The sequence below is a fragment of the Loxodonta africana genome, chromosome 7, assembly GCF_030014295.1.
Source record: "Loxodonta africana isolate mLoxAfr1 chromosome 7, mLoxAfr1.hap2, whole genome shotgun sequence".
Lineage (NCBI taxonomy): Eukaryota > Metazoa > Chordata > Mammalia > Proboscidea > Elephantidae > Loxodonta > Loxodonta africana.
In genome coordinates, this window is record NC_087348.1 from 92,509,359 (window position 1) to 92,537,257 (window position 27,899).

The 27,899-nt window shown below is 49.6% G+C and overlaps 1 protein-coding gene across 1 annotated transcript in view; it reads left to right on the plus strand.

Moving 5' to 3' along the window:
• The first annotated feature begins 4,001 nt into the window (after window positions 1-4,001).
• SLCO2B1 (solute carrier organic anion transporter family member 2B1) overlaps window positions 4,002-27,899 on the plus strand; it is a 50,998-nt gene continuing 27,100 nt past the window's right edge. Inside the window, exons 1-6 of the mRNA XM_064288691.1 lie at window positions 4,002-4,643; window positions 19,646-19,776; window positions 20,996-21,133; window positions 22,518-22,680; window positions 25,911-26,144; window positions 26,399-26,497. Coding sequence (XP_064144761.1) covers window positions 4,628-4,643; window positions 19,646-19,776; window positions 20,996-21,133; window positions 22,518-22,680; window positions 25,911-26,144; window positions 26,399-26,497 — 781 coding nt within the window. The 5' untranslated portion in view covers window positions 4,002-4,627. The remainder of the gene's footprint in view (window positions 4,644-19,645; window positions 19,777-20,995; window positions 21,134-22,517; window positions 22,681-25,910; window positions 26,145-26,398; window positions 26,498-27,899) is intronic.

The window sequence follows — 27,899 nt, forward strand, 5'->3', positions numbered from 1 at the left end:
TTTGTCATCTGATGTGGTTTTCCTATGTGTTGTAAATCCTAATCTCTGTCTGTGGTTAATGGGGCAAGATTAGGTTATGCTAAAGAGGATTAGGATAGGATGTAACACCCTTACTCAGGTCACAGCCCTAACCCAATGTAAGGGGGGTTGCCCTGGGATGTGGTCTCCATCACCTTTTATCTTATAAGAGACAAAAGGAGAGAGAAGCAAGCAGAGAGAAGAGGCCTCATAACACCAAGAAAGAAGAACCAGGGGAAGAGCATGTCCTTTGAACCCAGAGTCCCTGCACTAAGAAACTCCTAGATTCAAGAGAAGATTGATGACAAGGACCTTCTCCTAGGGCCAACTGAGGGAGAAATCTTACCCCTGGAGCTGGTGCCCTGAATTTGGACTTTTAGCCTCCTAGGCTGTGAGAGAATAAATTTCTGTTTGTTAAAGCCATCCACTTGTTATATTTCTGTTTTAGCAGCACTAGATAAATAAGACAGCTGAGTTTAAGCTGTTACAGAAAGAACAGCAAGGGATGTACAAGGCCTTGGCCTGGATTGGGCTGGAGAAGCTGATGGCTATATTAAGTCAAGGTGGCCAGGGCTGAGTGACCAAGCTGGACCCCTAGCTGACCCTTGCGGTATACTTCTCACAGGTTTGGGAAATTGCTGTGTCCTGATGGTGGAGCTGTGCCAACAAAGAGGGAGAAAGCCCTGAGCCCTTGGTGGGATGTGCTCTGCTTCTCATCAACCAGGGAAGAACAGTGGCTTACCTATGGTCACACAGCAGAGCCTGCCCCTCTGCAGGCTTCAGTTTCCATATGAATTGGAAAGCTTTGAACTAAATGAGCACAAAGTTTCTTCCTGCTCTGACCTCCTGAGTCAGAAGGTCTCCATCCACGCCTTCTTTGGCCCAGATCCCGTTCTCTGCTGTATACTCGACCTGTAGCCTTGGGCAAGTTACTGCACCTTTCTGAGCGTCGGGGCCCTCATGGGTGAAAGAAGGATAATATTGCCTTCCTCGAAAAGATTTAATGAGCCATGTGTGTGAGCACATCTGCACAGCTTGGAGCCTGACCCCAAGGCAGCATCTGGGGGTGGGGAAGGCTGAGGCTTTTAACTGAGGTCCTCACTTGTCTGCCTGGCTCGTTTATAGATATCCGTTCCCCAGGCTGCTGGGCCAGAGGGAAGTGCAAGCCAAGGCGCTGAGGCAGCAGTCTGGAGTCTTTTTCAGGAACAAGCCTACAGCCACTTTCCCCTTTTCTCCCTCCCTACCTTGATCTTCCCCTTCTCAACACCCACCACCACCTTCTGGACATCCTCACAGGGATCCTCAGGACAGTTCTGAAGATGGGTAGTTTGATGTCATGATCTCCATTGAACGGATGGGAAGATGAGACCCAGAGAGGACAAAGGACTTACCCAAAGTCCCACGGTAAATTAGTGACAGAGCTGAGAACAGAATTGAGATTTCTTTTCTGGAGCCCAAGACTCTTCCCATGTACCAAAAAAACCAAATAATTCTATAAAATGAAAATGTCCTATTTTGCGTGGACTACAAAAAAGCAGTTCCTTACATGGGTTGACTCAAAGAGAGGAAAGGCTTGTGTTCGGCAAACAGCCCAGGGTTCTACAAGCAATATCAGGCTCCTCATGAGGCACAGAGCTGTGCAAACGTCATGAGGCCCTGGCAGCTGCAGAGTTCTGCAAACCGTGCCAGGCCTTGCCGAGAACACAGGACTCTGAAAAAAGGCATCCAGTTTTGCAAACCATGGGAATCACAGATGGTGTTGATCCACACACATGGCGGAGCTCTGTAAAATGCACAGGGCTCGGCAAACACTGCTCTGGTACACTACGCTGGTAGGTGGCAAAGCTGGAGTGCAAACTAGCTTGGTCAGACCACAAGCCCAGGCCACCCACAGGATTAGCCCAAGAGTCAATCTGAGCCTGACTTCTAGAGACTTCTGGGTACCTAACCCTTGTTGCAGCTCCACAGCTCTGAATTCAGAAATGTGCTCGAACCTGGGAAAGCCAAGGTGACAAATGAAAACTGCTCGTACCAAAGTGTATTGTATGTACTGTGCCCTGTGGGGTATTAAATATTGTTTGACCCAAACATTAATGAGAACCTCTCTGAACCTGGCCAGCCAAGCTGGTGCTAGCACATACCTAGACCAATCCACGTATAAAAATTCTCCAGCCTCTGGGGCCAAGATTAGGCAACTGAGCTTCCAGAAAGTCTAAAGGGACCTTCGTCTCTCAACTGTGCACCTGCATTTTGGAGTCTGGGAGGTTGTATCTCTGTCAGTATCTCTGACTTTTGTCTGTGGAATTTAGAAGGACCCAATTTGGTTTCCTCAAGTCGAATCAGGTCTGATCTTTCTATCAATCCAAGTCAACTATTGACCTTTCCCAGTTCAGTGGCCTTGCATTCACGTTTCTGATTTCTTAAAGACTCATTGATTGACATACCAAGTGGTATGGATTGAATCGTATCCCCCAAAAATGTATGCCAGCTTGGCTAGGCCATGATTCCCAGTATTGAATGATTGTCCACCATTTTGTCATCTGATGTGATTCTCCTCCATGTTGTAAATCTTACCTCTATGATGTTAATGAGGCAGAATTAAAGGCAGTTATGTTAATGATGCAGGACTCAATCTACAAGGTTAGGTTGTGTCTCAAGTCAATCTCTTTTGAGATATAAATGAGAGAATCAAGCAGAGAGACATGGGAAACTCATACTACCAAAAAAGTAGTGCCAGGAGAAGAGTGTGTCCTTTGGACCCTGGGTTCCTGCCCTGAGAAGCTCCTAGTCCAGGGGAAGACTGATGACAAGGACCTTCCTTTAGAGCCAACAGAGAGAGAGAGTCTTCCCCTGGAGTTGACACCCTGAATTTGGACTTCTAGCCTACTAGGCTGTGAGAGAATCAACTTCTGTTGTTGAAGCCAACCACTTGTGGTATTTCTGTTATAGCAGCACTAGATAACTAAGACATCAAGTAACAATTAAAGCCTACTCTGTGCCAGCCAAATCAGTGATCCTATTTTAGACACTCCCAGCTTCCTATTCACACCCTCATATAGCCACTAGGAAGCAAGTGGGGCTAATGTGTATTTCTCTACCATAGAACACCAAAAGTTAGGCTCCAAACCCACATCCCCATTCCATGCAATGACTCTTTTCCTGGAACTGGGTGAAGTTTACTTCTGTATCTTGGATTTGAGGAAACCCAGAGATCTTCCTCACAGAAGGCAGTTGGAGCAGAGAAAAAAGCTTAGCTCTAACATCAGAGATTGAAAGCATGGTCCCACTACCAACTAGCTGGATGATCTCCAGCAAGTTACTGAGACTCATATTCCTCATCCATAAAATGGGAGAAATAACAGCTGTCCTACAGGGTCGATGGGAAGATCTGATGGGGCCTCATGAGTGAAAGTGCTATATAAGCTGGGAAGGACTGAATGGGTTTGTTTTCCCTCTTGTTGCCCTGATTTGAGCCCCACCCCTACAGCTGCCTTTTTCTCTGTGCTTCAAGCTTCCAGGCTTGGCTTCTTTCTCTCTGACTGAACTTTCACAATAACCCTTTACAGTGAAGATCCTTGTCCTTTCTTTATGGATGAAGGAACTGATGCTCAGAGAGGTGCAGGGACTTGCCTAAGGTCACTCAACCAGAAAACAACAGGACAGAGACTAGACCCCGGTCGGTCTGGCTCCAAGACCTCCGTCCTCAGTCCAGCATCCTCTCTGACTTTCATATTTGCCCTCTGTTACCCTCCCTCCACCTAGATGGCTGCAACTGATGGGGCTTTACCAGGAGTTTCTCCCCAGGCAGCCTGGCCATCCTGATTCCCAGCAGACAGTCTCTCCTTGTCTGGATCCTTGAAGCTCCTGGAGGACATAGGGGGCTCCCTGAGAGGATGAGGGCTCAGAGTAGGGCTGCAGTCAAGGGCTGTCTGCGGGGCTGGTTGAGAAAAAGTGTTCTGTTAGGGGCTCAGGGAGGGGCTTGAGGGAGGACCAGGACTTCATGGGGCTCATTGAGGGCAACTCAAGTCTTGTGAGGGAGAACAAGAGCTTCATTGGGAGGGGGCTTGGGTAGGGAATGGGAGTGCAGTGAGGAAAAGGAATGACCGGATTTGTAGGGGCCCATCGGTGTCCCTCTGCCCTCCTGTCTACTGCTAACAGAGCAGAAGAAAATCTCCGAGTGAGCGGGGCAGGGAAGGAACTACTGGGCCAGAGTTACAGGGAGGCGGGACCACAACCTCCTTCCAGCAGGGGGGCCGGATGATAAACAAACCCAGCCTCCTACACAACTCTGGCCCTGGGCTGTCCCGGACAGAGTTCAGGAGAAATTCAGAGAGCAGAGAGAGGCAGGGCAGGTTAGGGGGTCAGGGCAGAGACAGACACAGGAGAGATCAGGGAGACAGGGACCCGGAAGAAGTAGGCTGCTGTTCAGTGTGGCCCAAGAAGCATCCACCCGGAGCCTGGAATTCCACCATCAGTGCATCCCTGCTGGAGCTCCCGGCTGCTGTCTCCAGGAGCCCCTCATAAGGTCTTACTCCCTCTGCCTGGCTGAATTCCAGGTCCTGAGATTGAATTAGGGGCAGAACTCCCTGTTCACCTCACCCCAGCAGTCATGGGACCCAGGATGGGTAAGTTTGGATGAGGTGAAGAAGGAGCATTGGGTGGGAACCTGGGGGCCATGTTCCCAGCATAGAGGGTGAGGCTGTGGAGTTAAAATAGGTGTGCTGGGAAGGGGAGGGGCTTGAAGCTGTCTAGTCAGGGCTGGACACATTGCTGGAGCCCAGTGAAGGTGTGTAGAATCAATGAGTAAATGACCGGAGGGACAAGAAGGGACACTGTTGAGCTGTTTACTCAGTTGGAGCCAGAGAGTCCAGCCAAGCCTCTCTGACGAGACAGAGAAGCCAAGACGGCAACAGAGAAAGACAGACCACCAGAATCCTCTCACCAAGTCCTATGCCCCTCTCTGAAGGAGGCAAACATAGAGACTGACAAAGCAGAGAAAAACAGAGCTAGTGCAGTCTGAGAGACAGAACAAGTCCAGAGATACGCGGGATCAAACAAAGAGTGAGACAGAAGGATGGAGATGAAGACGGAGAAGACAAAGCTCAACAGGTGTACGTAAGAAAATGTAGGGGCAGGGAAAGAGACAGTTCCAGAGAGAGATGGGTCGTGGAAGACAAAAGGAGAAATAAAGAAAAGCAGGAGATAGTGAGTGAAAGAGAACCAGACAGAGACAGACACGGGGGAGATAAAGACAGAATCAGAAAGATCTACACAGAAGAGAAGGGGATTCAGAGAGAGACCTGCAGAGAACTACATGGGGCGGGGAGGAGGCCGGAGGGGCAATGTTGAGAAGTTGGGAGAAGCCAGATGAAGCTGAGAGCATGACCGACAGCACCATGTGGTAAAGGTAGTGTTTCTGGGAATGCAGTGCCGGGCCCAGCCTTTTCTGGGCAGGCGGAGGGCGGTGGAGAGAACAAAGGGTCTTCAGACCTGGAGGCCAGGCTGCTGACGCACTGCAACAGTTCCGTCTGGCCTCCTTCCCAGCCTTCTGACAGCATCTGGCCATGATAGCTGCACACCCACTCAGGCAGGGCCCGGCTTGCTTCATAGAGCCAGTGAGGGCTTCATAGTCTGGGTGGATGAACGGAGGACTCCGGGAGGACACAACCACAGACAAGGACTGTGGGGACTGTGCCATGAGAGGAAGGGTGGCGGTGGATGCTTCCTCTCAGGGGGCTTCACAGGAGAGATGAGAATGAGGACAGGCTTTATCAGGTCACTTTGGATCAGAGGCAGGGGGATGCACTATTGACAAACCAAAGTCCCAATCAGCCTTGGTGCCGTATGGGAGGAGGGTTGGGGATCCTCTGGACGTGGAAGAAATTAGAGTCTTGGGCTGTGCAGTGCCTGAGCCCCTGTCCCCACCTCTTCATGGCTGTTATTGCAAGGTCCAGCTCTGAAATATTTTCTACCCTTCCCCACCTCCATACATCCAACAGGAGGCTGACCCCTGTGTCTGCCCACTGGGCCACCAGAAGCCACCTCTAGTCTTACTTCGTGAGCCCTGACCAGAGCTATGGCCAGGCTTACAGGTCTCTGCTTCCCCGGTGCTCTCCTTCCCGTCTGAGGCCACTCTGAGGATGTGAGAATGCAGGTGGAGCAGGATTCAGAGCCTGGAGCCCGGGAAGAGTTCCAGACCCAGCTCATTGGAGGAAGAGGGGCCAGCAGTCTCAGCTGGGGGCAGACAGCAGAGAGAAGCTTCCAGCTGAGCCCCGCCACCAACTTGCCAAGAGTCCTTAGGCAACAGGCAGAGCTTTCCTGTCTGTGCAGGGAGGGGTTACAGAAAATTATTTCCTCTGGCCTTTCCCAATCTGTGATTCAGGCTTCCCCACTCTCCCTTTTCTGTACCATTGCTCAACTTTACCTCTACCAGAAATGCCCATGCCAACATCTGATTCTGGTGGATTTTGCCCTGTTTTCAGTGCCAGCTTCTTCAGGAAGCCTTCCTGACTGATTCTCCCAGCTGGAAGTGACCGTTTCCAGTGGGATCCCCTATGCTGTTTGACTCTCTCTTAGTGCTTCATCCTTTGGTACTGGTGGTGTTTCTGTCAGAGTGTGAGCTATTCCAGAGCATATAGATGGGGCAAGGGAAAGAGCCAACAGTGCTAGGTTCAAATCCCAGCTCTGTACTCACAGGCTTTATGAGAATGCATTGAAATGCTCTTGCCTTTTTTTAAATAGGTGAGGGAACAGATGCTCCGAGAAGGCAAGTGACTCGCCCAAGGTCACCCAGCCAGTGAGCAGCAGAGTGAGGGACCAGAGCCCGGGTCTGCCTGATGCCAAAACTCTTTCCTCTCCCGTCATTGCTCTTGGGGCTTTCTCTTCATCCACTGGTGAGCCCCTACCCACCTTGGGCACTTTCCCGTTGGCACCAAACAAAGCGAGCTGTTCTCTGGGTGCTTGTGACTAGGAGTGGGGGGTGGGGGGAGTTATTTCCTCCCAGGTTGGGCGTGGCCTGCGGGGCCAGAGCTCATCTCAGTAGGGTGCCAGGCAGTCAATGCCCAGTCTGCTTCTGTCCCTTTTTGGGACTCTATTTCTCCACCTGTGCAGTAGATGGAGGCGGCTGGCCAAGGTGGTCACCTGGGTCCTTTCCTGTGCTGGTAAACTCAGTCTCCTGTCTCCCGAGAGAGCAGTGGAGCACAGGCCTCTCCATGGGGGCAGGGCTGGCCTCCTATTAGTGGCAGGGGGGCTTGGCTATCTCCAGGGTGCCATCCTGGGCCTCATTCGCACCCTGGGGGTGGAGAAGAAATATACGTGGTCCTTGCTACCACTCACCAGCTGTAGCCCAGAGCCCTAAGTGCTAATGTTTGAAATGATGGTGAACTATACCCACCCTACCAGATTGGGAGTTCCCTGGGGGTAGGGCCTGATTTGATCCATTCCTGAAGCCCCAGAACTCAGCATAGGGCTGGGCAGAGACAGGGTATCTGGAGAGGCTTGGTACATAAACTGTCCTCCATCTCTATAACATTCCTTTCTTCCCTCCCACCTTTCTTGAAAGCCATCTCCGTGCCAAGCTCTGTGTTGATACAGGAAGCCAAGAATGAAATTAGGCAGAGGGTCCCACCCTCTAGGAGCTCCCAGTGGACCAGAAAGTCATAGATATGAATCATGTGGGTAAAACGAAGCTTGAGAAACAGGGGCCAGGAAGACACAGGGGACAGCACAGAGGAAGGGACGATCCACTCCAGCTGGGGGTGGGAGTCTGATTCCAATAGAGGGGCATCAATAGGGCTTCAATAGGATGGGCATTCCAGGTGAGGAGATGGCATTTGCAAACACTTGGAGAAGTGACTGGACTTGCCATGTTTGTGGGAACAGGGAGCTGCAGGGTGTGGTTGGAGTGGAGAGACCACTAGGCAATATCTTGAGAAATTAAGCCAAAGAGGCTGATGGGGCCAGATCACAAGGAATTTTTAGGCCAGATTAAGGCATATGGACTTTTCTTGAAGACAATTGGGAGCTATAGAAGGTACTTGAGGAGGAGGGTGGCCATACTTCAGTGGCCCAAAGAATCTGTCCCAGGAACACACATAACCCTGTTTATGTGTGTAGAACTTTATTATTATGAAGCACTGTCACGTTCATTTTACGAATGGGGAAACTAAGGCTGAGAGGTGCTCAGTCACCTGCCCCTACCCAAGGCCATGCATCCAGTAAGTGGCAAGGGTCAGGACTCAAACTCAAGCCTCCCCCTGGCCTTCCCTTTCCCCTCTTTCTTCGCAAGTCTGCACTGAAGGTTCTGATATGCCCAGCCCTATGCCAGGCCCTGGGGAACACAGGCCTCAGTGGCCTGAATCCACAAGGGAGCCTGGGCTGGGGCTCACTCCAAACACCCCGAGGTCTTTGGTGTTTTAAAGACAATTATTTGGATTGCCTTACAAACTCTTATTGAGAACCAGAGACTCATAATATGGAATGAAGTGGGATAAAATAAGGCCCCTAAGGAGCAAATTTGGAGTCCTGGTGGGGCAGTAGTTAAGAGCTACAGCTGCTAACCAAAAGATTGGCAGTTCAAATCCAGCAGCCATTCCTTGGAAACCCTATGAGGCAGTTCTACTCTGTCCTATAGGGTCGCTATGAGTCAGAATTAACTCCAAGGCAATGAGTTAGGTTTTTATTTTTTTAAGGAGCAAATTTAAGCACAGAAGGAGATGAGCTGGGACTACATTTTTAGGGGAGGCTGTGTGGCCTTGGGCCACCGTTCTCTGAGCCTCAGGCTCCTTGTTTCATGCCTGAGGAGACAGATCTGGATTCCCTGTGGGCTTAGAATTTACTCCCCACCCCATACACACTGCCCCTGCACTAATCACAATTTTTAGGGTCATCACGGGTCTAGATGGGGCAGCCAAGGCTAGAACTGGGAACAGAAAGTCCCAGCACAGGCTCCCTGACCCGGCTAGGAAACCACCAGAAAGTGCCTACTCCCCCTCACCCCCCACTGCCTGCCTGGATCTTCCGCAAGAAGCAACAGCTGGGAGGACCTCAAGCATGCTCTTGTCCTCCCAGAAGACCACCCAGGGATTTTACTGGGAGGAATTTCCCAAAGATAATATCTGAACCCGACCAGCTTGGCCCTCCAGAATGCCCAACCAGGCCAAACTGGAAGCTGAAGCACTCAGGACTCTCACATCGCCCCCACCCCATCCCAGGCCCACCGCTGCAGCCCCTGCCTATACCCCCAGGCTCCAGCCTTCTCTTCTTCCTCATTCAGTTTAACTCAACTCAAGGCCTTCAAAGATGCAAGGTGATTTGCTGGGGAGGAAGGGCCCTCAGGCTGAGAGCACACAGCCTGTGCAGAGGCTCAATAGTGGGGCAGAACACAATGAATTGGGATGGGCGATTAGATGAGGCAGCAGTGGATCTCTGTAGCCTTAACCTCCTTCAGACTGAATCTGTATTCATTTTGTTGCAGATGGACTTAGGAGGGAGGGGCTGACAATTGTCTGGGCATCGGGCATTCTCCTTCAACCCTCCCCAGCACGCTGCGAGATAGGTAGTATTCTCCCACTTACAGAGAAGGGGACTGATGTTCATTGTTGGGTGCCGCCATTGAGTCAATTTCAACTCAGCTATCCCATGTGACAGAGAAGAACTGCCCCATAGGGTTTTCTAGGCTGTAATCTTTATGGGAGCACATCACCAGGTTTTTTTTTCCACAGAGCCACCAGGTGGATTTGAACTCCCAAACTTTGGGTTAGTAGATGAGTGTTTAAACCATAGCACCACCAGAGCTCCTTAAAAACCAAACTTATTGTCATCAAGTTGATTCTGTCTCTTAACGACCCTATAGGACAGAGTAGAACTACCCCACAGGGTTTCCAAGGCTGTAATGTTTAAGTAGTGAAATGGAGCCCAGGCAGCACCGTGGTTAAGAGCTTGGTTGACCAAAAGGTCAGCAGTTTGAATCCACCAGCCATTCCTTGGAAACCTTATGGGGCAGTTCTACTCTGTCCTATAGACTCCCAGTAGCCTGGCTTGGGGAGCTGTCAGTGTCTGTGAAATAAATCTACGTTCTCACTTCTAGAACTAGCAGAACACTAGCTCTGTCCTTGATGTGGTGACCTTGGGCAAGTCATGGCCTCTCTGGCCCCATTTCCTCATCCCTCAAAGTAGTGAACCCAGGACCCTGGATGATTGAGGACTAGACCAAGATAAAGGGAGAGTGCCTTCCAAGTGGAGTCCCAAGCCCATCTCAGGTGATGACAACCCAGTGTGGCTCAGGGGTGGCAGGCAGGGAAGCCCACAGACAGATTAAGAGGGTCCGTGATCACGCCCAGCGATGCTCTAACAGGGCACACTCACAAAGGCATCTTGGCAGGCCCAGTGTTACCATACGGGAATGTGGGCCCAGTATTGTCAGAATTTCTGATCTTTAAAGAAAAACAAAAATCTGGAGTTCTATGTGAAAATTCCTGATTTTTAAATGCTGCCAGCTAACTTAAAAACACTCATCGGGCTGGCATTGTGCAAGCCAAAAAAAACATGTCCTGGGGTCAGATGTAGGAGTCCTGGTGGCGCAATGGCTAAGTTCTTGGCCGCTAACGAAAAGGTTGGGCGTTTGTACTCACCAGCAGCTCTGTGGGAGAAAGACCTGACAATCTGCTCCCATAAAAATGACAGGCTAGGAAACCCTATGGGGCAGTTCTACTTTGTCATATAGGGTTGCTAGGAGTAGCACTCTACATACAACAACAAGGCCAGATGTGACCTCAGGCAGAACTGCCATGCACTGTACAACTCCAGGGGGCACCATTTACATGATGGTACATAGACATGGGGCCTCGGGCCAAGGCATTCCAGTTGCAACCTCTAACTTACATTCCGTCTTCATCTGTTTATTTGATGTATGTGGTGGCAAAGCATATGCGGTGGTGAACGTGGAGCAAGGGACTTTCTTCTCTTGCACAGGAAAGTTATTAGGGAAAAACAGAAAGAATTTATGGACTGCAGCTGGTGGGGGCTGGGGCAGGCACAGGGAGGTGAACAAGAGGGGTTTGTGCAGCTTCAGGGATCAAAAGATGAGAAAACAATGCTGGGGCTGAGTCGCCGACCCAAACTCGTTGCTGTTGAGTCAACTCCGACTCATAGAGACCTGGTAGGACAGAGTAGAACTACCCCATAGGGTAGCCATAGCACTTAACCACTAAGCCACCAGAGTCGCCCACAGAAGGACAATAATTTACTTTGAGACCCACAGACTGGAAATAGACTCTTGGTAAGTCTGGGGCAATGGTTGACAAAACTGGCACTTGAAAGTTGTTAAAACAAAAATATTATTCAGCCAATAACAGAAATTGAAGTTGATTTAATATATGATTTGCAAATTGGGGTAACATTTTCAACTAGAGAGTCAAAAATGTTCCAAAGAAGAAAAATCTTTCACGGATTATTACATTCTAGTTATTGCTAGTAATTATACATTGCCATAGAAACACAATAGTGTTTATAACTTGTAGTGATGCAATATTTTCTTGAAGAACAAATAATTCAGATAATTATTGATTTACTTTAACATATAGCTTCTAGTCTGATCTTTGGAGTTTCCCTTGCTGAAACTGATTGCACATAGATAATTTTTTAAAAGGACACAATGCCCAAGGCAAACTTCTTTACTAATTAAGCTGAAGATCGTTTGGCTAAAAGATGACTTTCAGAAGACCAATTTCATCAAGGTTTAAAGTTCAAAGATTATCTCAGAGTGACATTTTGGATGGGTCATTTTCAGCCTCCTTGGCTCTAGGCTTAAGAATTGTGTTCTTCAGAGTTGACAGAGAACATTATCCTGTGTGACCCTCACAGTAACCTTGATAGGTAAGGCTTATTATTTCTATTTTACAGAGGCTCAGAGAGGTCTAATTGCTTGCCAAGTCCATACCAGGTCTAAGAGATCCAAAGCCTCCCTCTCTCTGGGGAGGGACAGGCTGAAGAACTCTAGAGAGAAAATGTCATACCCTTCCTCTTGTTGGTCCAAACCCTCCTTCTCCAGAGGGCTGACCTGGATTAGTCCTTGCGATGGCCTCTCACATTCTCAGGCTCTGCCTGGGCGTCTCTCAACACTTGTTGGCATGTCTCACCTGAAGTTCAAATCTGGGTCTTGGTTGTGAGTCCTAAACTCCCACCAGGACTCACTCGGGTCCCCTGGACCAGGGGCCACGTGTCTTTCTCACTACATTTCTCTTTCCCAGCCCTTGCCGTGACAGTGCTCTATGAGGCCATCAGAAGAGGGTGTTTACTGACCAATGAACTGACTGATGGACAGACTGGCTAACGACTGACTGACTAGCTAAAGAATTGACTGATAGAATGACAAATTGTCCCTGCATAACCACCTTTGACAATTCACAAGAGGGAAGCCAGGTCAGAATAATAAATGGCTCCATGGGGACTATCTTTGCATTTGTTCTAAGGCAGTCATTACAGCCATCACATTCTGGCTGTTGTCATGAGCCCAGGAGACAGATCTAGGTTCCAGTCCAAGATGTGCCATTGAACGGGGTCCTGGGTGAGTCATTCCCCCTTTCTGTGCCTATTTCCTCATCTGTATCAATGGAGTCACAGTAGCTACCTCAAAGGATTGCTAGGAGGATCAGTGCCCAGCCTATTCCTGTGCACAGTACTGGTGGGTCTATCACAGTCCCTGCCTCCCTTAGATCAAGAAGCCCAGGACAAACTTCTCCATCTGGACCTGCTGTTCAGGGCTGGCCACTTCCTTTAGGGGGAATGAAGATGAGCAACAGAGCTCTGTCTCCTAGCCAGGCCCTTCCTTGACTTCTCTACTCCTTCCCCAGGCCTTTTCCGTTGAACTTTCGGCTGATTCTCTGGATGTAGTAATGCTTGTTCCTCCCACAAAGAAAGTGCAGAAGCAGGTGGGGTGTTCGTGGCAGGGGGACAGTCAGCTCACAGAAAGATTGGCTGCCTGATAGGGAAGAAAACATTATGTGATCACCTATTATGCATCGTGTCAATCTTTGCTCTCCAAATATTACCAACGGTCTCTTGAAGGAGCCCTGGTGGCGCAGTGGTTAAGCGCTCAGCTGTTAACCCAAAGGTCAATGGTTCGAACCCACAGCCACTCCGTGGGAGAAAGATGTGGCAGTCTGCTTCCATAAAGATTTATGGCCTTGGAAACTCTATGTGGTAGTTTTACTCTTGTCCTATAAGGGTCCCTATGAGTCAGAATCTACTTGAAGGCAATGGGTTTTTGTTTTGTTTTTTTTAAACTTTTGATAAGTCAAATTTTATTGCTTACTGCCGTAAGGGTCAGCACTACTTCTCAAAGTTTTGGCAGTGTCAGAGGAGGGGAGGTAAGGTCGGAATTTACTGAGAATTGGATGTTTGGTTTAAGGCAGGTCTTTTAATGGGGGTGGAGATTGGGAAACTGGATTAGTTAGGATTGAGTAAGAATAGTGATGTAACAACTCAGGATTGGTGAAAATAGCAAGGCAAGAATTTTGAGAGAAGGGATTCAAAGACTGAGGGAAAGCAAACCATTAATGCTTTCAGTTGAAGAGTTGAGTCTTTCAGGAAACTCCTGTCATGAGCAATTAAACCATTTGCTTGGGCAGGACAGTTTGAGAAGAGTAAAGAATGCTAACGAAGACAGTGGAATTGCAAAGCTGTAGATGGTATAGTGTGGCTTGGGTGGCCACTGCCCAGGTTGTATGAGGGTAGATGACTACCATTTTGGCTCTCAGTGGGAACTCTCTGCACTGGGAAATAGGGATCACAGTCCTTGCAGTGCTGATTGAAGAAACAAAGGGGCTGCTGGTCCAAGGCCACACAGTAAGTGAGCAGCTGGCAGATTCAAACACTGGGGTAATTGCTTCCAAAGCTAGTGTGGGTGCATGAATAGAAGGGGTCCAATTCCTCACTCAGGGTCAGATCTCATGGTTGATTGGGGCTTAAGTGAGAGAGAGGAAGGTAAGTCAGACAGAATTCTGCTGGGGAGTGAGGTAGATGGTGAAGTCAAAAAAGAGGTTGAAACTTGGAGGGAGACTAGGTGTGCGTGGGAAAGGAATGGATTCAGTTGGTCCTTGTTGCCTTTGTAGCACTTGAAGACTTATCAGGAAAAGAGAGGAAAATGGCCCTCAGTGGTTGTCTACTGTGTGCTGTGCCCTGGGCCAGGCACCCAGATGCCTTACCTCCTTGATGTTGATACTCTTATCCTCACTTTACAGATGAGGAAATGGAGGCTCAGAAAGACTGAGGGACATGTCTAGGCTCCTGCAGTGGGCTGGTGGCAAAGCTGGGATTCAAATCCAGGTCTGAGGGCTCCAAAACCTACATCCAGCCCATTTGTTCCTGGGATTTTCTGTTAGCAGCTGGAGGATGACTGAAGGAGGCAGGAATCCTTCTGAGCTCTTCTGGCAAGGAACAGGCAGAGAAAGCCTTTCTGTCAGGCTGGTCTCTGAAATCTTCTCCCTCATTTCCCTGGCTCAGCTGGTGTAAGGAATAGTAATAATTGCCCAGGGAAAGGGTAGCTAGAGCCAGACCCTCTGACTGGCAGATGGAGTCTCTTACTGACCAGCTGCCTAGTAAACAAAGTTTCAGACTGACTGACAGACTTTAGGGAGACTGTCCAACCAGCTTGCTGTCCAGAAAAGTCATCAATAGACAGCTGAACCAATGACTAATTTATCAACTGACACACATGGACATGTCAAGAAACCTGCTGACGAACAGACAGGCATACAGACCCCCTGCCTGCCAGCTCCTGGGTTATGGGCTCCCAGCCCTTTGAACCATTGGCCTACTTAAGGCCCTAGAACATGGTACCCCACCTGGGAGAGAAAGGGCCTGGGATTTTCTTCCTGGGGCCTGGCTCTCTGCCCCTCCCCTCATTCTAGGCTCAGCCTTGGCCCACAGGCCACCCCTTAGCCCAGGCTCACTCCCACAGCTGACCCCTCCTCCTATCAGGGCTGGCCCCTGATAAAACCTTCCAGGGACAGGGAAGCCTCTCAGTGGCCCTTCCATGTGAAGAAAAGTGGATGGGAGGAGGACACAAAACCCTAGTGTCAGAACCCTCCTTCCAAGGAGAGTTCTGCCCTTAATCAGAGAGTCAGACTGTATACTGCCAGTCCTTCAGTAGAGGCCTCAGCCCACAGGAAGGACTTGGAGTGGGCTGACAACCTGCCTGTCCAGCCCCGCTCGGTGACTGACTGATCACACAGCCTGCTGACAGACACCTGCTCTCAGAGCCCACAGAGAAGCGGCCAGGGCTTCCCTCCCAGGCCCAGAGGCTCAGGATGTGGACTCTATCCCTCCCAGAAACGAGAAACAGCCATTACCTTTGAAGGATAAAATAATCCCAGGCCAGACTTTGTGCCTGGGCAGAGGAAGCTGAGATTGAAGCTGCTGAGAGGGCCAGAGGTGGGACTCGAGCAGGGACAACACAGGTGAGCAAATAGGTGAGCAGGCTTGGGAGCAGGTAAGAGGGTGGGGGGTTGGAGCCAGGGCTAGACAGTTTGGGGTGCAGGAAAGGTGCCCCCAAGTGTGCCCAGGAGCCAAGAAATGGATCCAGGATCTGACCTGGGGCTCAGACTAGGTCTGCCTCAAGCCAAATTTTGAGTCACAGGTAGGGAAAAGTTCTGACCTTTATTCCCCCTCCCTTCTCCAATTCCCTGGGTCATTCAGATCAGTGACTTTGGTTTTCCCAGTCTCAGCACCAGCCCTGTCATCTGGTTAGCCCGGCACCTTGTTGGGCAGGTGTCTTAGTCATCTGGTGCTGCCACAACAGAAATACCACAAGTGGATGGCTTTAACAAAGAGAAATTAATTTTCTTATAGTCTAGTAGGTTACAAGTCCAAATTCAGGGCATTGGCTCCAGGGGAAGGCTTTCTCTCTCTGTCGGATCTGGAAGAAAATTCTTGTCCTCAATCTTCCCCTGCTTGAGGAGCTTCTCAGGCGCAGGGACCCCATGGCCAAAGGATGCACTCTGCTCCTGGTGCTGCTTTCTTGGTGGTATGAGGTCCCCAACTCTCTGCTTGCTTCCCTTTCCCTTTATCTCTTGAGAGATAAAAGGTAGTGCAGGCCACACCCCATGGAAACTCCGTTACCTTGGATCAGGGAGGTGACCTTAGTAAGCGTGGTGTTACAATCCGACCCTAATCCTCTCAACATAAAATTACAACCACAAAATGGAGGACAACCACCCAACTACTGGGAATCATGGCCTAACCAAGTCGATGCACACTTTTGGGGGGATATAATTCAATCCATGACAGTAGGCAGTGCTTCCTTTGAGGTGACCTGGCTAGGTTTGGTTGGGCTGAGGCAGGGAAGAGAATTGTGCTTCTTTCCTGCATCAAGTGTTGGTGAGGTTAACAGTTGGGCTTGAGTGCCTGGACCAATGACAACCAGCAGAGCTTTTGTCCTGAGCCTCAGTGTCCTCATCAGAGGCACAGAAATAATAAAAGCACCAAATGTACAGAGTTGTGGAGAGGGTTTCCAAGCCAGTGCTTGTAAGGCCTGTAACACAACACCAAGAATACGGCACGTGGCCAGTGTCTGCTGGGTGAGAGGAACTGAGATCCAGAAACAGTCTTTTTAATCTCTGGGAGAATCTTCTTTGAACCCCCTTATTTCCTTTTCTTCTTCAAAGTGACCTCCTCAGAGTCTCCACTCACACTCCCCTTAACTGGCTGAGCCTCTCATCTCCCTGTCAGATGTCACTTTTGTTTGGTATCTCCTTGTTTCCTCTGAGTGTTTATGCCCCCAAAAGGGACTCCTTCCCTACCATACGCACTTGCATTCCGCAGTCAAATTCCTCAGGCTATTTGAATAGACATTTCCAAAGAAGATATACAAAGGACTGATGAGCACATGAAAAAGATGCTCAATGTCATTAGTTTGCATTAGGGGAATGCAAATCAAAAGTACAATGAGCTACCACTTCACACCCACTAGCAGTTGCTATCTCCCTCTTATGGCAACCCCATGTTTGTCAGAGTAGAACTTTACTCCACAGGGTTTTCACTGGCTAATTTAGATCACCAGGTCTTTCTTCCAAGGTGCCTCTGAGTGGAATCAAACCTTTAACTTTTCAGTTAGCAGGTGAACACGTTAACAGTTTGTACCACCCAGGGACTTCTCGTACTCACTAGGATGCTGTTATGGATTGAATTGTGCCCCCCAAAAATAAGTATATCAATTTGACTAGGCCGTGATTTCTGGTACTGTGTAATTGTCCACTATTTTCACATCTGATGTGATTTTCCTATGTGTTATAAACTCCATTTCTATGATACTGATAAGATGGGATTAGCAGCAGTTATATTAATGAGGCAGGACTCAATCTACAAGATTGGTTTGTGTCTTGAGATATAAAAGAGAATCAAGCAGAGAGACAGGGGGACTTCGTACCACCAAGAAAGTGGCACCAGGAACAGAGCATGTCCTTTGGACCTGGGGTTCCTGCATGGAGAAGCTCCTAGACCAAGGGAAGATTGATGACAAGGACCTTCCTCCAGAACCGACAGACAGAGAAAGCCTTCCCCTGGAGCTGATGCCCTGGATTCAGACTTCTAGACTACTAGACTGTGAGAGAATCAGCTTCTGCTTATTGAAGCCATCTACTTGAGGTATTTCTGTTACAACAGCACTAGATAACTAAGACGGATGCCTATACTCAAAAAATCAGATAATAACAAGTGTTGTCGAGGATGTGGAGAAATTGAAACCCTCATACATTTTTGGTGGGAATGTAAAATGGTGCATTCACGGTAGAAAACTGTTTGATGGTTCCTCAAAAAGATAAACATAGATGCAGCAATCCTACTCCTAGTTATCTACCCAAGAAATTGAAAACATGTCCACACAAAAACTTGTCCACAAATGTTTATAGCAATTTTATTCACAGTAGCCAAAAAGTGGAAACAACTCAAATGCCCATCAACTGATGAGTGGGTAAACAAAATATGGTATATTAAAAAGTGGAATATATTCAAACATAAAACTGATACATGTGATAACATGGATGAACCTTGAAAACATTAGGCTAAGTGGAAGAAATCAGTCACAGAAAGTCACATAATTGTACGGTTTCATTTATATGAAATGTTCAGAATAGTCAAATCTATGGAGACAGAAAATTGATTATGGTTACCAGCGGCTGGGGAATAGGGGAATGGAGAGCGACTACTAATGGGTATGGGTTTTTTCATTAGGGTGATGGAAATGTTCTGCAGTTAGATAGTGGTGATGGTCGTACAACTAAAATTGTGAATATACTAAAAACAGATGCATTGTACACTTTTAAAGGGTGGATTCGGTGATATGTGAATTATATCTCAAAAAAAAAAAATCCTCAGGCTCCCAGGGACCCTGCATGAGGAACACAAAACCTTTGTTTGTGGAGGCTCAGGGCCTCCATAGCCCCATTCTTAATTGTCTTCCGGGTCTGGAGATGGAGTAAGGAGAGTAATGACCCCAGGAGAGTCCCTCGGGTCAGAGGTATCCTCGGATCACCTCAGGTTCCAGAAGGAGCTTGTTGAATGAGGGGAAACTCATGCCAGAGTTGAGAGGGGTTTGAAACAATGGAGAAGACTTCTGGCAGGAAGTGGGGCCTCAGAAGGAGAAGGCCAAGGATACTTGGGCTGCTTGGAGGGACAGGTGGTTTCCGTCTAAACGAAAGGGTGGCGTCTCCCAAAGTCAGATTTCTGGGCTCTTTGCTGAGATTAACATCAGGAAACCCTGGGAGGTGCCTCTGAAGGGGTTTTGCTTTCGATTCACCTAAGTGAGTAGGATACTGACACGGTCGCTGTGAAGAAAAACCAGCATGAATAATGGAGGCTGAGTGTCCAGGCTCTAACCACAGTCCTGCCTCCTGAGTCACTGACAGCCAGGGCCTTGGCTTGTCCAGGACAGGGTGAAATGAGAAGATCTCTGAGACCCCTTTTCGCACTGATCAGCAATATGGTTTGCTGGTATAATTTGCACATTGGGCTGGTTAGCTCAGTGATTTTATATAGGGTGGTTCCTTGTGGGGTTGTTGGCATCTGTTCTGAACTATACCCGGGAAAAACCTTTATTCTGGTTTTTCCTCAGTCCTGACTGTGGACTAAGGCTTGACCCTGAATCTGACCTCAGGCCCCTGATCCTTGACTGAGCCAGATAGACCCAGCCTCAGGCCCAGACTCAGCCTCCAAGAACACCAGGTGTCTCACACACACCTCTAGGCCCAAGGAGGGGACTGAGGGAGTGTGCTTCGCTCATCCCCACTGCTCAGGCCATTGTTGGCACACAGGTTTGTGCACACGGAGGAGTCAGCAGCTTCTCTTTAGAAGGAAGGTTTATGCTGAGAATGGAGTGAATGTGTAACAGGTGGCCCCCAGTAGGGAGCTGGCCAGCATGGACTGGTGGAACATACACCCTCTTAGGAAGATCCCTTCCAGCACTATAACCTGGGAATCAGGAAGGCAGAGGGGCTTTGATTCTTAGATTCTCAGCAACCACTAAGGCTCCTTCTCCTGAAACACTTGGGTTCCAGGGTCTGAGGCTACCTGGGGCAGGACCATTCTCTAAGATTCCATCCCCACTGTCAATCCCTGGCTATCTGTCCCACAGGGCCAGCAGGCGAGGGACCGCAGATGCCAGAAGAGGATATCAAGATCACGTTGGACATAGAAGGCACACCTGGAGGCAAAGACAGCCCAAGCCCTCAGGGCTTGAGGCCAAGTGTGTTCCAGAGCATCAAGGTACCTCTAGGGCCTGGCAGGGGCACAGGCATCCAAGCCCAGGAGAGCAGGCTTTGCCTCTTACTGGCTGTATAATGCCAAGCAAGTTGTTGCCTTTCTCGGCCTCAGTTTCCTCATCTGTAGAATGGGTGTCGATGAGGTTCAAACAGATGATGTACAAAAGCACTTGGATTGGATTCAGACACTTGGAAGGTGTTTCCTCTCCCCCAGGGAGGAAAGAGGAGCTGCTCTGTGGGCAGTGGGGGCTGAGTCCCCTAACTTCCTTAGAAGGATAAGAAGGCCCAGGGGTTCTGTCTGAACCTGCATGAATACTGAGCAGTCTGGCTCCGCTAAGGGCAGCTCCAAACATCCAAACAACCACTGAAGCACCTGCTGGGTGCTGAGTCCTGTGTCAGGAGCTGTTCACATACTGTCTTAGTTAGTTCTCACAAGCCTGGGATGTCCTCAATGTACAGATGAAGAAGCTGAGACTCGGAAGAAAGGACCAAATGCTATGAATACACTTTTTTTTTTTAATTCTTTGAAGAGGGTTTTTCTTCCCTTAGGAATCCTGCCAGTTTTTCAGGAAGAGGACTGGAAGCAGGCTGGGATATTTGGGGTGGGGCAGGATGGGGTGGGTTGAGTTGGGGCAACTTGGGGATATGGTGTGTACAGACAGTCTCACGGGGAAGCTCCAGGGGAGGCCCAAGTGAGGGTGGGATGGAGAAGGATCTGGGTGAATCTGGCTTCCTGGGGAAAAGGGCAGAGTGGTGGAAGCAGGGTGAAAAGTCTAGCCCACCTCAAAGGGGAGTTCTTCGAGTCAGAGAGGGCTCCCACCTTTCCTGGTCCCATGAAAGCCCTACTCTTAGCCATGTGGGTCTTGAGTGGCCCCCAGACTCCTGGGGTGGATCCAGAACAGCTTTGCTAGTTTTCAGGTCTATGTGAGAAGCCTTGGGCTACTCCACTAACTCTTTCTCACTCTCTGTCTCTCTGTCTCCTTTGGTCTCTCCCTCTCTGTTCTTGACTCTCCCTCCCTAACTTTTCTCTCCTCCTGTGCATCTGTTTCCTCTGATTCTATTTCCTCACCTCTATTCTTTGTCCCTCTTTCTGACCTCACTTTCCCTCTCTTTCCCCAACTCCATTTCTCTCCGTGTTTCCCCTCCACTCACCTCTGACATGTCTCCCCTGTGTCGTTTCTCTGACCCTCTGCCTGTTGTCATCTCTGTGAAAACCCTGGCAGTTTTTCCTCCTGTGCCACAGCCTGCTGCAGCTGGCACAGCTCATGATCTCTGGCTACCTCAAGAGCTCCATCTCCACCGTGGAGAAGCGCTTCGGCCTCTCCAGCCAGTCCTCAGGGCTGCTGGCTGCCTTCAACGAGGTACTGGCCCGGGCCCAGCTGCACCCCACCTCTCCCTCCACCTCCTCCTTCACCAGCCTCCTATATACCCTTCCTCTCCCAGTGCCTTCAGGCAACCCCCATCATAGCCCCCTCCCCAAACCCATCTTAGCCTGCCCCTTCCAAAGCTTCCTGGCTGAGAAACCCACCAGCCATGTGCTATGACAGAGGACCACAGGAGCCCACCACCACACTCTAATGAGGGATATGGGATATTTGAGAGCTAGCTGGGATTCCCATGTCTACCCTCTCTCCCTCTGATTCCTTTACCTTTACCTGTCCCAGAAGGAATCAGAGGAAGTCACTTCAACAGTAGCACCCAGAGAGGTATAAATTGGATCAAAGGCAGAACTTTCAAGATGGAGGAGGGAATGATTTCATGGCCTGGAGTGTTGGTCTCAGAGTTGCCCAGGGATCCTCAGGCCTCTACCTCTGAAGCCCCCTCAGCCAGGAGAGAAGGAGCTGCTTTGGGTGAATCTGGAGATCAGAGTCCAGCTATCACTCCCTCCCCCACCAGATGTTTTCACCGTCAGAGAAGGCAACTGTCCAGGGAACACTCTCTTCCTCTCCTACACCCAGCAGATTTCTGTGAAATTCTCCCCCCGCCTTGGGTAATGTGTCATATTCCTCCTACCCCAAGGCCTACTTGCTACACAGCATCCCCAGATGTCCCTCATCACCCTGTTTCCAGATCTCAACTGTGGGAAGTGAAAGTAATTAGCTTGCTCTGGGACCTTGAGCAAGTCACTCCCCGTCTCTAGGCCTCAGTGGTCCATCTATAAAATGGAGAGTGGCTATCCTTCTCAGTGTCTGTCCTCCCACCACCCCCACTTCCCAGCGAGGAGCCTGGGGCTCAGAGGGGTGAGTATCTCACCCACAGTCACCAGTGTAAATGGTGGAGCTGGGACTCACAGCCCAGCTTCTGACTGCAGAGCCTGTCCCTCCCCTGCAAGCTCTCATGTCCTGTCCAGCACCCGCATCCTGGAATTTTGATCCTAGGATTCAAAATTCCAAGGCTTAGTTGTCTGGCTTTAGATGAGTTTCTCTCACTCGTGGCCTCCCAGAAACTCAAAACCCTTTTCCTTGACAGCCCACCCTCCTCCATATTCTAACATGGGGTCGAAGCCATGTTCCAAAATGAAGTTGAAATTCTGGCTTCGTCCCCATTTTTCTCCCCTAAAGGGGCAGTAGGGCCCTTCCTAGAGGATCCAGAATCTGTATTTATAAGAAAGAACTAGATGATTTTTACTTAGCCAGCTAGTCCACTATACAGATTGGAAAACTGAGGTTGGCCATAGCAATAAGGATGCTGGCCTCTCCCACCGGGCTCTGTCCCATTTTAATGGGTCTCCTTGTCCTTTTGCAGGTGGGAAACACAGCCCTCATTGTGTTTGTGAGCTATTTTGGTAGTCGGGTACACCGGCCTCGACTGATCGGCTGTGGGGCTGTCCTTGTGGCCCTGGCAGGCCTGCTCATGAGCCTCCCACACTTCATCTCAGAGCCATACCGCTATGACCACACCAGCCATGGTAAGAGCAAGAGGGGCTGGGTCGGAGATGGACGTAAGGAGCTGCATTTTGTGCACCAAGGCCATCTGTAGACCATCATCAGTCAGGAGGAGTCCCAGCTTCCCAGGGCACCTGCTATCCTTCACCCCCACTGCCTCTCTGAGTCCCAGTCCTTGGATGCGGAATAGAGTGTGTCCCAGGGCAGTGTCGAGGTCCTCTGGCTTCTCTTAGTGAGAGTCTGCTTGTATGTTACTGTGTTTTGTTGACATGTAGGTGAATTTACATCTGAATTTTGGGCTTGACATACAGTAGGTCCTTAGGAAATATTTGTGGAATAATAGCAGTATTACACACCACTTACCATGTACCAGACATTATTGTCAGCACTTTACATGTATTAATGCATTTAATCCTCACAAGAAGCAAGACATTGATGAAATAATGAATGAATATACAAATAAAAACATAAAAGAATTTTAGACAGGAACAGTGAAGCCCCGTACAGCCCCGTGGGATTTTGTCGAGGGCCTACTTGACAAATTGGTACCTGCCTCTTAGAGAATGATCCAAGACCTGAGTATTCACTTCCTTCCGTCCTCTCCTATCCAATCCATTCATCCATTCACCCATCCACCCAACTACCCACCTATCCAGTCATCCAACCATCTACTCACCCACCCACCCCTCCACCCACCCACCCATCCATCCATCCATCCACCCGCCCACCCGTCCACCAGTCCATCCGTCCATCTGTCCATCCGTCCATCCGTCAGCCCTTGTATTCATCTGGTGGCTCACCCAACAAACCTTTAGTCATGCCTACTTTGTGCCAGACTCTCTCAGGAGATTCAGTCCTTGCCTCCAGGGAGCACTCAGTCTGTGGAAAGGAGACAGAGACAAATAATGACCCCACAATATGACATTTGTGTAAGGAGGGAAGCCTAGGGTCTATAGAGCCCAGGGGCTTATGCCCCAGCCTAGCAGTAGGGGTTTCCCAGAGGAGGAGGCTGTCAGAGAGCATCCATTCTCCCTTGCTCTCCCATCAGCTCACACGTCCGGAGCTCCCACTCTGTGCCAGGACTAGGAGGTGGAGATATGAAGCAGATATGACCAGCCCAAGGAGTTCCCAGTGGAGTGTAGGTTGGAGTAAGCATGGGCAACTCTGCTACAAAGTATGAAAGGTCCAACACCTTAAGAGATAGCCAGAACAAGCCATTAGAACCCTGAGTAGGGGAAGGACACTTGCAGCTGGAGGGAGTGGCACTTGAACTGAAGATTCAGGTACAGGAGCCGCATGTGCCAGGGCAGGGCAGTGGGAAAGTACAGAGTGTGCCTGAGGAATGCAGAGTAGTTTATCTGAGCCCAAGTGGAGTATTGTCAAGAGGACTAATTGAAATGCTGAAAAACAATACTTCCTCACTTTTGTTTGCCCAGAACTTTTACTTTAACAAAGCTATTACTGTACAGGGTCACACACGTGCATCTCCTTACTCCCATACCACGCCGCTCTGCCCTAGACTCCCTGCAAAGCCCTGAGCAAAGCTCTTCTCCTGTCTGAGCCTCAGTCTTCACATCTGTCCAATGAATGAACTAGACCCAGTGACCTCCCAGAACCTGCCCGGCCCTGACCTTCCAGGCTATGTCATGCATCCATTCTTTATCCAATATTTACTAAATTCTATTATGTGCCAGGAGCCCTGGTGGTGCAGTGGTTAAGAGTTCGGCTGCTAATCAAAATGTCAGCAGTTCAAATCCACCATCTACTCCTTAGAAACCCTATGGGGCAGTTCTACTCTGTCCTATAGGGTCACTATGAGTCAGAATCAACTTGACGGCAATAGGTTTATGGGTACTATGTGCCAGGTCCTCTGCTGGTCACTGGGAACCCAGGGGTGGGGAAGACAGGCACGATCCCTAAACCATCATCATATCTAATGTCTAGTAAACCCTGTACTCAAGCAACGCTCAGCGCTTTAATGTTTACAACCCTTTGGGGCAGGTGTTATCATTATCCTATTTTATAGGTGAAGAAACCAAGGCTCAGAGAAGGGAAGAACCTTCCCAAGGCCCACAATTAGAATTATGACATATCCAAGTAGCCCTGGAGCCCCTGCTCTGAACTACTGAGTTATTTTGCTTTTGAATTCCTTCTCTGTAGAGCTTCCGCTCTAGAAGACTCATTTAAGAGACGAGGAAATGAAGGCTTAAAGAGGGCAAAGGCCTTTGTCAAAATCACACGGTGAAGCCCACGCAGCCTTTGTTGAAGGCCTATGTCCAGATTCTTGATTTTGGTTCATATGGCACTTTCCAGTCCCAGGGAGGAGCTCTCCAGGCTGGGTGGACACAACTCAGAGCCCCAGCTCCCAGAAAGGCCTGGGCAAGCCACAGACAGAAAGCCATTTCTATATTTGCATTTGGGGAGTTATAGGGAACAAATGTCTAGTACTGAATTAGTACTTTACTATGTTCCGAAGCTGTGTCCTAAGCTGACACCAAACCCCAGAATGAACTCAAAGGCCAACAGAGCCCTCCACAACCTGGCCCCATCTTCCTTCTACTCAGCCCTGGCCTTGCCTTTCATACTCTGATCCAGCCATTCCTCTCCTTCTACCAACACAGCGCCTTTCGAGCCACTGGTCATGTCGTGACCTCTCCGTGGAACACTTCTCCCCTCCTTCATTCTCTGGGAAATCTTATTTATTCTTCTGGATCCAGTTCAAACTCTACCTTATTTCACCCCACCCAAGAATCGTGGTTGCCACAGCACTTCCACATACCCCTGCTCAGATGGGAACATAGTGTTTAAAAGCATGAACTCTGAAGCCAGGCTGCCTAGGTTCAAATCCTGGCTCTGCCAGTTGCTGTCTGAGCATCAGGTTCCTCACCCGTGAAATGGGATAATGAGTGCACCTATCCCCTAGGCTTGTCGTGGGGGTTCAATAAATTATATACAAAGCACTTAAAACAGTGCCTCGCATCGAAAAGTGCTAGGCAAACATTAGCTATTGCCACCTGGGAGTTCCTGGGTGGTACAAATGGTTAAGCGCTCAGCTACTAACAGAAAGGTTGGCAGTTTGAATCTACTCAGAGGCATCTTGGGAGACAGTCCTAGCAATCTACTTTGGAAAGATCACACCTATTGAAAACGTTAAGGAGCACAGTTCTACTCTGAGACACATAGGGTCACCATGAGTTGGAATCAACTCCACGGCAACTGGTTTATTGTCCTATTATTTATGATCATCTCTCAGAGGATCTGCCACAGGACTTCGAAGCTTCCCTGTGCCTGCCCAAGACCTCAGGCCCGGCACCAGCCCCCTTCAATGGCAGCTGCTCCAGCTACACAGAGGCACAGCATCTCGCGGTGGTGGGGATAATGTTCATGGCACAGACCCTGCTCGGGATAGGGGCTGTGCCTATTCAGCCTTTTGGCATCTCCTACATCGATGACTTTGCCCACAACAGCAACTCACCCCTCTACCTTGGTGAGTGCTTGTCCCACCCCTCCAAGCCCTGAGGGCCAGGCCAGGCTTGGGTAGAAGAGATCCTAGGTAGGGGCTGGGCATTGAATCTCTGACCTCTGCCCCATATGGCCAGTAAATATGGAGAATCCCTGCAAAGTTTTCTGGATCTGACCAGGGGACACAAGCTGCTCTTGCTCACTAGCAGACACAGCAAGCACTAACCTGCTGAGGGAAGCCAAGGCTAGCAGGACCTAACCTAGGCTTTGTGTTTACAGGGATCCTGTTTGCAGTGACCATGTTGGGGCCAGGCCTGGCCTATGGGTTGGGTGGCCTCATGCTGAGCCTTTACGTGGATATTGACCGGATGCCAGAAGGTGAGCCACCTCCTCTCCCCTCCCTCAGGGCAGCTCAGACTGATAGGTGGTCTTATAGGACAGACTGAGTCAGGGGACTTGGGTTCAAAGCCTAGTGATACCACCAACATTGGAGAAGCCTCCTAACTTCTCTGTGCCTCAGCTTTCTCCTCTTTGAGGTAGGGTCAGTAATCTCTGTCCTGTCTATCTCCTAAAACTACAGTCAGAATCCAAAGAGATGATGGAGATAAACTGTAAAGTGGCATCAGAGTAGGAAATGTGCTTGCTGCTATTAGTGTTATGAGTCTTCACCTTCCTCCATACCTTGTTCCCTCAGGCCCCCAGCTTCGAGCTCAGATATGCTGTGGAGGAGACAGATGAACACTCCCTCTTAGTCTATAGGGAGTTCTTATCTTTGGGAGGAAATAAGACTCAGAGGTAAAACAGAGAGGATGATGGGAGAGTGGAGAGAGCTTTTGGAGCAGGACTCAGTGACTCAGTGTGTTACCTTGAACTTTAGCAGATGACCTCTAAGGGCTCTTCTAGTCTGACCACCTCAGAGTTTGAGAAGCTATGCCGGGTATACAATTTGGGGTCCGCTGGCCTCTGGTCCAAGTCATGGTGAGAGTGGGCAAAGGAGTGTGACTGAAGCTTGGCCTGAAGGCAGCCATGGGGGAGGAGTGCTGGGGGTCCTGGAGCTCTGGGTCCCTGCTGAGGAGTGGGAGGGGGACTTATGCTAGAACTTTCTTGCTCAGGTGTGCCTTCTGCCTCCTGCTACTTGGAAGTCCTACCCCTCACCTAGAGATGTTCTCGCAGGTCCTAAAAGCCTCCAGGTGACATACATAAGGCTAGCTGGGCATGCAGATGTTGCTTCTTGTCCTCTGGCTTTTGTCAAGGGTGACTCCAGCTAGGACAGGTCTGGGCAGCTTTGAGCTAGAGTCCCAAGGGACGGCCCCATCCTAGCCCACTTCCTTCCAGGAAGCTGGGCACAGGAGCCAGATCTGGGCTCTGGCTGCAACTCCCCTCTCCCTTGAAGGAAGGTCCTGGAAGTCAAGGTTCCCTAGACACACACTCCAGTTCTAGGGGAGGGGTGTGTTTTTTTAATATGTTGGCATCATCCTGGCAGAAGTGTCACCTCCACAGGCAAATGTGGACTGAGGTGCCACCTCCCTAGTTCTTTCTCTATGAGGAATTTCATAGGATGGGAGGATCAGGTCTGTAGCAGGCACAGAAGAGTATGTAAGAAGCAGAGGAGTTGAGGATGCATGTGTGTGAACTCTCACTGACCTGGCACAGAGGTGGGAAGAACAATAAATGGAGGAGGAAACCAGACTCAATCAGTGCCAAAGCCAAATCCAACCCCAGCTTCACAGACATGTTTGTTGAGTGCTGGCTGGTGCTCTGGCTCCTCGAGCCAGGAGGA